This window comes from Ricinus communis, chromosome 4 (assembly GCF_019578655.1).
Source record: "Ricinus communis isolate WT05 ecotype wild-type chromosome 4, ASM1957865v1, whole genome shotgun sequence".
In the NCBI taxonomy this organism is placed as follows: Eukaryota; Viridiplantae; Streptophyta; class Magnoliopsida; order Malpighiales; family Euphorbiaceae; genus Ricinus; species Ricinus communis.
In genome coordinates this window covers 9,794,585-9,806,039 of record NC_063259.1, presented here as the reverse complement: position 1 = coordinate 9,806,039, position 11,455 = coordinate 9,794,585, and the positions used below count along the sequence as shown (strand labels likewise).

The window sequence follows — 11,455 nt, the reverse complement described above, 5'->3', positions numbered from 1 at the left end:
AACCTCCCTTAAATTCTGGATATTTACCCCCCGTAAATCGGGTCAGGACACTGCAAAAACATATCGGACATGCTTTGGAATTTAATAGCGAGGCAGACCACAAGAGCTGCACTAATATTTTCCAGGCTCCAAAACACCTGACAATTTAATTTGATTTATTTTTAAACTACCCAACACAAGAAATTAATAGTCACAATAACTTTCTAATATTATAACAAAATTTTCGAGTCTAATAAAATTATCTGAGTTAAAAATTAAAATATTCAGCGTCCAAACACTTTGGGGTTCGGGCCGGTCCCGCCAATAGTGTCGGAATTCAAATCCGGGCGCCTCATGAAGCTCAAGTTGCGGGAGTCCAAGTACAAGAGTTTTGGCGAAAAGTGGGCCGGAAGGCGGCGGATCGGGGCGGAAAGTCGCTGCTCACGCGACACTTTCCAAAGTGCCGGCAAGGATTTTCAAGCGGAGGAGGGTTGCTTCCGGGGTTTTGGGGATGGGAGTCAGATTCGGCCGTCGGTTTGCGGAAAGAAACGCATGGCGGGGAGGCCGAACCGACAATGGCGACCTCCCCCTAGCCTTTGGTCGGCGTCGGCGGAAGGAAGCGGGGAGGACAGGGCTGCGACAATGGCGGTCTTGCGGAGGCAGAGAATGGGGAGGCGGTGGGCTGGGAGGAGAACGAAGGAAAAAGGAGAAGGAGAGGGGAAGGGGAGAGAGGAAGGAAAAGAGAGAGAGGGAGGAGAAAAAGGAGGGATTTTTTTTTTTTTAAATATATATATATAGAATTATTATTATTATTACAACTAAGGGTGTTACATTCTACCCCCCTTAGAAGAAAAATTCGACCTCGAATTTTAAACCATGGCCCACTTAGGATTGAAATAAATGAGGGTAGAGGCTTCTCATTTCCTACTCGGTTTCCCAGGTACACTCTTCAGACAAAAGATTTCGCCACAAAACCTTGACCATCGGAATAATTTTAGAGCGCAGCTGGCGAACTTGAGTATCCACGATCCTGACTGGCTGCTCCTCGTAAGTCAAATCTTCACCAACTCCCACATTTTGCGGTTGTAACACATGCGAAGGGTCTGAAATATACTTTCTTAACATCGATATGTGGAATACCGGATGCACGTGCGAGAAGTTCGGTGGCAAGTCTAGTTTGTATGCCACATCTCCAATTCTGCCAATAATCTCAAAGGGTCCCACATAACGAGGTGCCAATTTGCCCTTCTTGCCAAACCACAACACACCACGCATAGGAGACACCTTCAAGAATACATATTCCCCAACACTGAATTCCACGTGCTTCCGCTTTGGATCCGCATAACTTTTCTGCCTACTAAAAGCTGTCTTCAGTCGCTCGCGAATAACCGGAATCTTTTCTGAAGTGATCTGAACCAATTCCGATCCTGCTAACTTCCGTTCACCAACTTCTTCCCAACATACGGGGGATCTACACTTCCGACCATACAAGGCCCTCGAAGGTGCCATTTTGATACTTGCATGATAAATTTGTTATTATCGCGAATTCGACCAACGGTAGATACCAATCCCATTGACCACCAAAGTCTATCACGCACATCCGAAGCATATCCTCTAAGGTCTGAATAGTCCTTTCTGATTGTCCGTCCGTCTGAGGATGGAAGGCCGTACTGAAGTCCAACCTGGTACCAAGTTCCTCTTGTAACTTTTTCCAAAACCTTGAAGTAAATGCACCCGGACACTTATGAAAGTGAAACAATCCTTTCCGGATACACTCTTGCATACTTAGCTCGGAGTAGGTAGTCTTTACCTGGGAAGAAAATCGCTGACTTAGTCAATCGATCCACAATTACCCGGATGGAGTCATAACCGAAGTCTTGGGTAAACTGATACAAAATCCATAGTAATCCTTTCCCATTTCCACTCCGGTATAGGAAGCGGTGCGATAAACCGGACGGCCGATGCTCTAATTTAACCTGGCCGACACGTCGGACATTTGGAGACAAACTCGCTACATCTATCTTCATCCCGCTCCACCAATAATTTCCTTTCAAATCATGGTACATCTTTGTGGAGCCCGGATGCCTGTTGTAAGTTATACGTTGAGCTTCTTCTAAAATCTCCTTCCGAGATTATTCACATCGGGAACACATGACCTAGAGCCCATCATGAGGGTGCCATCATCATTTATAACAAAGTTATTAGCTCGACCACTGCGCACATCTTCCAAGATTTTACGCAATCATGGGTCCCGATTCGAGCCATCTGATTACAACCACGAGACCTAACCACGAAATGTGCTAACAACACACCGATTCTAATATTTCCACCGAAACCCTTGATCATACAGTTCATGCAACCCTTGGCCGGTCTCTTCTACACTGACATGAGCAAGACTACCTCTGAGCTTCACCTCAAAGCATCGACCACAACATTCGCATTACCCGGGTGGTAGAGAATATTACAATCATAGTCCTTGGAAGCTCTAACCACCTTCTCCGCCTCATGTTCAAATCATACGTTGAAAAATATACTTTAAGCTTTTATGATCCGTATAAATCTCGCACGTCTCTCCATAGAGATAGTGCCTCCAAATCTTTAATGCAAAAATTACTGCTGCCATCTCCAAATCGTGGGTCGGGTAATTTTGTTCATGCTTCTTCAATTGCCTAGACGCATAAGCTATTACCTTTCCATTTTGCATCAGAACACAACCCAAACCCACTCTAGAAGCGTCGCAATACACCGTGAATCCACCAGTCCCAGAAGGTAAGGTCAACACCGGAGCTGAAGTCAAACAGTCCTTCAACTTTTGAAAGCTTCTCTCACACGCGTCAGTCCACTGAAACCTGACATTCTTCTGAGTCAACTTAGTCAAAGGCGCTGCTATCCTCGAAAAGTCTTGCACAAATCGACGGTAGTAGCCTGCCAACCCTAGAAAGCTACGCACTTCAGTCACTGAAGTTGGCCTCTGCCAATCAGTCACTGCCTCCACTTTCTTAGGGTCCACCTGAATACCCTCTTTAGACACTATGTGCCCCAGAAAAGCAACGCTTTCCAACCAGAACTCGCACTTGGAGAACTTAGCGTACAATTGATGTTCCCTCAAAGTCTGAAGTACTATCCTCAAGTGCCACGCATGCTCCTCTTCGCTTTTGGAATAAACCAAGATATCATCAATGAATACGATGACAAAACGATCCAGAAATTCCTTGAACACTCGATTCATCAAATCCATAAAAGCCGCAGGGCCATTAGTGAGTCCAAACGACATCACTAGAAACTCATAATGCCCATAACGCGTCCTGAACGCCGTCTTTGGCACGTCTTCACTATGAATCCTCAACTGGTGATACCCCGATCGCAAATCAATCTTGGAGAAATACACAGCTCCCTGAAGTTGATCGAATAGGTCATCGATGCGAGGGAAGCGGTCGATTCTGAATCGTCGCCTTATTGATTCTTAGATGTCGATGTAGAGACGCAAGGTACCATCCTTCTTCTTTACGAACAGAACAGGAGCACCCCAAGGAGACGTACTAGGTCTAATGAAACCCTTACCTAGGAGGTCTTGCAACTGCTCCTTTAGCTCTCTTAACTCGGCCGATGCCATTCGATAGGGCGGCAAAGAAATAGGTGTTGTACCCGGTATCACGTCGATACAGAATTCTATCTCTCTATTGGGCGGCAATCCAGGTAGTTCTTCTGGAAACACATCAGGAAACTCGCAAACCACCGGAGCGTCTTGACGCAACCTTTCCTTGCAGAGGTATCCCTAACCAAAGCCAAATATCCACGACATCCGTGAAGCATCCGCTTCTGTCGCCACGAGATTCGTGGAAGAAGGTATCCGCTCACCTTTAAAATAGAACTCGAGTCTCCAGGAATTCGAAAGTCACTTGTTTCTCCCGGCGATCCAACATGGCGAAATGCAAAGCTAACCAATCCATTCCTAAAATCACATCAAAATCCATCACATCTAAAAAGAATTAGGTCGTAACCAAATCTCGACCCTCAACGGACACCGGACACGACGGATACGACATCGGTCTCTAAGGCCTCACTTAGCAGGCGTAGTGGCCGACATGGTGGAAGCCTAGCAATTTGGACATCCAATCTTAAGGCAAAACTAGGCGTCTGAAAGAATGGGTAGCCCCAGGGTCTAACAAAACTCTAGCCTCGGAATGACAAACAAGAATAGTACGACACCCGGCATTTGAGGCTCGCGCATCTTGAGGAGTGAGGGTGAACACTCTAGCTTGCCCCCGACTGTTGTTGAGACCACAGGCTCGACCTTGAACCCTGCCCCCAGACCGGCCTCCTGAAGATCTACCTCCAAAACTACGGCCCTGCTGGCCAACAAACTGAGATCCATCTTGAAAATGTCCCGGGGTTGCAGGAAAAGCTGGTCGGGTCGCACTAGCGGACGAGCCTTGCGGAAAAGCTGGTCGACCGAAATAGCGAGGACACTCTCGAGCCATATGTCCCATCTCACCACACCTAAAACAGGCTCCACTGGACGTTAGGCACGGTCCCTGATGTGACCTGCCACACATCCAAACAAGTCGGCCCCGGAACTAGTCTTCTTGTAGCTTTGAACTCACCCACTTTGAAGCCACGACCGGTCGAAATACTCGATTACTCCTCCGATTATGCCTACCCTTTCTTTGGACACGGTGACCTCTCATGCAGTGCTGGTGGTGCAGCGAGTAACTTCCACTACCATAGTCGGCCTGACAGTGCGCCTGGGTGACCCTCAACCACGGTTTTCTTTTTCCTACAATCGTCGGTCCCTTGACTAAACCCTCGTAGCGTCATCTCCATCGCCTCGCCATGTCGGGTAACTTCTAGGAAGCCGCTCCTCCTAGATTGAACCAAGGAAACAAACTCGGGCCGAGCCACCGAAATGTATTCTTGTTCTTACGCTCCTCGGTCCCCGGCATATGGTGCATACCTACTCGGTGAACAAATTGCACGGTGTACTCGACCACGGATGATTCTCCCTTGACTAACCTTTCAAACCTCTCCCTGTACTCCTGCCTTACACCTTTGAAAGGGATGAAGTACTCTTCGAATCATCTCCTGAATTGCCTCCACGACAACCCATCCGGAAAGGGCGGATATAATCTCCGAACCACGGGGATGCTATTCCCTTCAAGGAAAACCCGGCCATCTCGATGGTCCTCCCTGTCGAAACGATTACGTCAGGGCGCCCTCTTTTCAACCTCATCCAAAAAGTCCAGAGGGTCTCCAGCTATCCCATCAAACTCCACAGGTCTTAACTTGGTATACTCAGACATAGGGACATCGTCCGGATTCCTGATACCGGACCCACTAACACGGCTTCCGCACCACAGGCGACCCTCTACTTCTTTGAAAGGCTAGCAAACGCTCTAAAGCCCTCTGCATCCCGGTCATCTGGACACAAAAGCCTCCACTGGAATTTCACCGGCACCATGTACCTCCTGAGCCTCGCCTTGATCTGGTTGGGCGGTACCGAGGCCTACCTTCGGTACCATGGGCTGGGTCCGGAGGAGCCGTCTGAGCAGAAAACTCATCTTCGCCTTCCTGGGCCGATGCTGCAGTTGCAGTCGCTCGGGTTCTCGGCATTGGCAAGAGCCGAAAATGAACAACAAGCTATTAACCCAACGGACTCTCTAACGATAGCGAGATACTAGAATCAACGAAACATGCAAGGACATACTCAATTTATCCTAGTTTCGCGATGGTTTAGAAAGCTAACCTAGGTCGGAAGGAAAAACTTAACCTAAGCTCGATACCAACTTTGTCACGACCCACTTTGGGGGCCCGTGGTAAACCTTAGGGAATGGGTAGGCTTAAGGCCACCGAGCCCGTAGTAAGCCTTACCAACCCGCAAATCCATATATACAATTAACCAAATATAAAGTAGTTATAATTGTCTTGCATAATACATCATCATACTACCAACAGAAGTCAGAAAAGTTATATAAATTTTAAAATTTCTTACTGCGGATACTCTAGAGTAAAAATGACAAGTATATAAGTACAAGATAATTACAAAAGTCCGAAGAAGAAGAAGTGATTTGTCGAATGTGCGATGGCGAAGGTCTTTAACTATCACCTGAAAAAATTACAAGGGTATGGGTCTAGAGTAAGATAAATCAAATAATCTAGAGACTATTGCAGTCTTCACAGGAAATATTAATTATTCGAGTCCATATATCAAACCCTGAACATAAACAGAAATCATGATGTCATCATACCATAATGAAATAAATAAATAAATAAATAAATATCTTTGTTTCTTTTCTTTTCAGGACGAGTGGCTCGGTAGAACCCTAAACCCCAAATTCTAGTAGCCTTTCGGCTCTCTTAATCCAACAGGTCTGGCGCCCAAAGAGCAAGCTCGATCAGGGTCCTTACCTCCAGCCTGAACACTTGAATTCCAAATAAGTCGGCGCCCAGAGAGCATTGCTCGATCAGGGACCTTAACTCCGGCAATCAACTGAACTCAGCCCAGAGAGCAAGCTCGATCAGGGCAGACAAATTCATAATAACCTTATATCCATGATCATTCAAGTGCGCGCGATCTGATGTAACCCATCGGTAGGCATGTTCTACAAGCCACATTTCCCAATTCGCAATCATCACATATAATAAATATTAGTATCTGATGAACTCAACCAACACATATCGAAATAAAGATTAAAGATTTAAGGTAAAACAACGTGAAATTTGTGAGGGAAAAATAATAACGTTTATCTTATTATAACATACTAATAATAATATTTATATTATTTCAAATATTAATAATCAAGTGAAATCATTTATTTTGCGATACTAATAATCATATTATGCATGAACTTTCAAAATAGCATATTAAATCAGACTTAGCAATAGTGCAATGATTAAATGACTTTAACTCACTGATCTAGCAGCGTTCATGATCGCTCCTCGCCTCGGGTGGAGGTGGCGGGAAGGCTGAATTATCTAATAACAAAAGACATACAATTAATAGACATTCGAAAATTTTTCCTAGACTTAGACCCTAAGGTCATTGCTTAGAATTAAATTGGACTCGAGGGATTACCGAAATTTGTGAACCTCCCTAAATTCGGATATTTACCCCCGTAATTCGGGTCCGGGACACATAAAAACATATCGGACATGCTTTGGAATTTAATAACGGGGGCGGACACAAGAATCGCACTAATATTTTCCGACTCCAAAACACCACAACCCGAACAATTTAATTTGATTTATTTTTAAACTACCCAACACAAGAAATTAATAGTCACGATAACTTTCTAATATTATAACAAAATTTTCGAGTCTAATAAAATTATACTGAGTTAAAAATTAAAATATTTAGCGTCGGAAAACTCTTGGGGTTGGGCCGGTCCATGTGATGTCGAATTCAAATCCGGGCGCCTCTGAAGCTCAAGTTGCGGGGAGTTCGGAAGTACAAGAGTTTTGGCCGGAAAGTGGCCGGAAGGCGGCGGATCGGGGCCGGAAAGTCGCTGCTCACGCGACACTTTCCAACGGCAAGGATTTTCCAAGCGGAGGAGGGTTGCTTCCGGGGTTTTTGGGGATGGGAAGTCCGATTCCGGCGTCGGTTTGCGGAAGGGCGGAGGCCGAACCAACAATGGCGGCCTCCCCTAGCCTTTGGTCGGCGTCGGCCGGGAAGGAAGCGGGGAGGGCCAGGTGCGACTGGCCATGTGAGGCAGGGGAAAGGGGAGCGATGGGGTACTGGGAGGAGAAGGAAGGAAAAAGGAGAAGGAGGGGGAAGGGGAGAGAGGAAGGAAAAGAGAGAGAGGGAGGAGAAAAAGAAGGGATTTTTTTTTTTTAAATATATATATATATATATATATATATATAGAATTATTATTATTATTACAACTAAGGGTGTTCTGAGGAAGGGTAAATTTTTAATATAAGATAACAATACCACAATACGGGGATATTTGTCAATCGTAGAAAATAACCCTCTAATTTTGGTATATTTGTGAATATGAGAAAACAACTCCGTAAAAGGGGTATATTTGTCGATATAAGAAAATAATCCCGTAAAACGTGTAAATTTAAGAATTTGACAAAACAACCCCATAATAGTGCTAATAGTTTAATATGAGAAAACGACCACATAAAAGTGGTGTATTAAATCAATATAAGAAAATAACCCCGTAAACCATGTATATTTATGAATATGAGAAAACAACTGCGTAAAAGTATTGTAATTGCCAATCTGAGAAAACAACCTCGTAGATAGGATAAATTTTCCAATAACAAAGAATAACCCCGTAATACGGGGATATTTATCAATCGGAGAAAATAACCCCATAATTTTGGTATATTTGTGAGTATGAGAAAACAACTCCTTAAATGGGTTAATTTTATAATATGAGAAAATAACCCCGTAATACGGGGTATTAATCAATCGGAGAAAATAAACCCGTAATTTTGGTATATTTGTGAGAATGAGAAAACAACTCCTTAAATGGGTTAATTTTATAATATGAGAAAACAACCCCGTAAAAGTAGTGTAATTGCGAGTCTGAGAAAACAGCCTCCTAGAAGGGGTAAATTTATGAATATGAGAAAACAACATTGTAATACAAGGATATTTGTCAATTGGAGAAAATAACCTCGTAATTTTGGTATACTTGTGAGTATGAGAAAACAACCCCTTAAATTGGTTAATTTTAGAGTATGAGAAAACAACCCTGTAAAAGGGGTATATTTGTCGATATGAGAAAATAACCCCGTAAAACGTGTAAATTTATGAATTTGACAATATAACACCTTAATAGTGCTAATAATTAAATATGAGAAAATGACTCCGAAAAGTTGTATATTTATGAATATTAGAAAATAACCCCGTAAAACGTGTATATTTATGAATTTGAGAAAATAACCTAGTAAAACTAGTGTAATTGCGAGTCTGACAGCCTCGCAAGAGGGATAATTTCTTAATACGAGAAAACAACCCTGTAATTTTGGTATATTTGCGAGTATGAGAAAATAACCCCTTAAATGGTTTAATTTTATAATATGACAAAACAACCCCGTAAAAGAGGTTTATTTGACGATATAAGGAAATAACCCAGATTATAACCCCACAAAACCTTTAAATTTATGAATTTGATAAAACTACCCCATAATAGTGCTAATAATTTAATATGAGAAAATGACCGTGTAAAAGTGGTATATTTATCAATATAAGAAAATAACCCCGTAAACCGTGTATATTTATGAATCTCAGAAAACAACAGCATAAAAGTAGTGTAATTGCGAGTCTGAGAAAATAGCCTCGTAGATGGGGTAAATTTTCTAATATGATAAAACAACCCCGTAGTACGGGGATATTTATCAATCGAACTAAATAACCCCGTAAAAGGGGTATATTTGTGAGTATGAGAAAATAACCCCGTAAAAGGGGTATATTTGTCGATATATGAAAATAACCCCGTAAAACGTTTATATTTATGAATATGAGAAAACAACCCCATAAAAGTACTGTAATTGTGAGTCTGAGAAAGCAGCCTCGTAGAAGGGGTAAATTTTAATATGAGAAAACAACCCCGTAATACGGGCATATTTATATATCGTAGAAAATAACCCCGTACTTTTGGTATATTTTTTAGTTTGAGAAAACAACCCCGTAACAAGGGTATATTGGTCGATATAAGAAAATAACTCCGTAAAACGTGTATATTTATGAATCTGAGGAAACAAACCCCGTAAAAGTAGTATAATTGCGAGTCTGTGAAAATAACCTCGTAGAAGAGGTAAATTTTTTAATAAAAGAAAACAACCCCGTAATACGGTGATATTTATTGATCGGAGAAAATAACCCCGTAATTTTGGTATATTTGTGAGTATGAGAAAACAACCTATTAAATGGGTTAATTTTATAACATGAGAAAATAACCCCGTAAAAGGGGAATATTTGTCGATATAAGAGAATAACCTCGAAAAACGTGTAAATTTATAGATTTGAGAAAATAACCCCATTATAGTGCTAATTATTTAATATGAGAAAACGACTCCGTAAAAATGGTAAATTTATCAATATAAGAAAATAAGCCCGTAAAGCGTGTATATTTATGAATATCAGAAAACAACCCCGTAAAAGTACTGTAATTGCGAGTTTGAGAAAATAGCCTTGTAGAAGGGGTAAATTTTTTAATATAAGATAACAATACCACAATACGGGGATATTTGTCAATCGTAGAAAATAACCCTCTAATTTTGGTATATTTGTGAATATGAGAAAACAACTCCGTAAAAGGGGTATATTTGTCGATATAAGAAAATAATCCCGTAAAACGTGTAAATTTAAGAATTTGACAAAACAACCCCATAATAGTGCTAATAGTTTAATATGAGAAAACGACCACATAAAAGTGGTGTATTAAATCAATATAAGAAAATAACCCCGTAAACCATGTATATTTATGAATATGAGAAAATAACTGCGTAAAAGTATTGTAATTGCACATCACGACCCTTTGGTGGGCCGTGGTAAACACTAGGAATGGGTAGGCTTAAGGCCACAAGAAACCCGTAGTAAGCCCCGACACTCAACGATTTAAACAAATCTCAACTCAAATTTATATTATTAAAACCATAAATTATCTTAATAGTTACACTTTACAAAATTACTTCCGGTCTGCCCGGAAAATACTAGGCGAGACCCGGCTCGGAAAATTACAACTGATACATATACTAATTACTACTGCGGAGAATCTAAGATTTACCATTTTACATACCAAATCAAATACTTCACCCGATGATGAAGGAGTCGGGTTACTTGAATAAGAGTCGCGAGAGAACTAGGTCACGAATCCGAAAACAATAAATGGGTATGGGTCTAGAGTGAGTTAAAATCATACATCTAAAACAGTTTCAAATATCTCAATGTCACATTCATTTAATTTTAAAATAATTAATAAATCACATGAACCATACGTATCATGTTAAAACATATGTGTCATGCCATGCTTAAACAAAATTTATTCCACATGCAGCGGGACAGTACTTGATAGAACTCTAATCCCAACTCTAAAATCTCGATTATTTCAACACTTATGTCTCAACTAACCTCAACTCTATCATCTCAAACCTCTCATTCCAACAGATTTGGCGCCCAGAGAGCAAAGCTCGACCAGGGACCTTACCTCCAGTCCGGTCACTTAACTCTCAGCCTTAGCCTTTTGGCTCTCTTATCCAATAAGACTGGCGCCCCGAGAGCAATGCTCGACCAGGGACCTTACCTCCAGTCTGGTCACTTAAATATCCAAATAAGAAATCTAGTAGCCATTCGGCTCTCTTAATCCAATAAGGTAGCGCCACGAGGCAATGCTCGACCAGGGACCTTACCTCCGATCAGTCACTTAAATATCCAAAAGCCGGCGCCAGGAAGCAATGCTCGACCAGGGACCTTACTCGGCAACCACACTCTACTAAGCCCAGAGAGCGATGCTCGACCAGG

General features: G+C 42.1%; 1 protein-coding gene across 1 annotated transcript; it reads right to left on the bottom strand.

The window, feature by feature from the left end:
* Positions 1-420: 420 nt before the first annotated feature.
* Positions 421-1,488, bottom strand: LOC125369832. Its single transcript, XM_048373102.1, has 2 exons — positions 908-1,488; positions 421-661 (listed from the first exon to the last, which is right to left on the bottom strand). The coding sequence occupies exons 1-2, from the start codon at positions 1,486-1,488 to the stop codon at positions 421-423; spliced, it is 822 nt and encodes a 273-aa protein (XP_048229059.1).
* Positions 1,489-11,455: the final 9,967 nt, after the last annotated feature.

Coding starts and splice junctions, on each gene's coding strand:
- LOC125369832 (XM_048373102.1), bottom strand. CDS start 1,488: ATGGCACCTTCGAGGGCCTTGTATGGTCGGAAGTGTAGATCCCCCGTA. Junction 662..907: donor GAGTGTACCTGGGAAACCGA/GTAGGAAATGAG, acceptor TTCTCCTCCCAG/CCCACCGCCTCCCCATTCTC.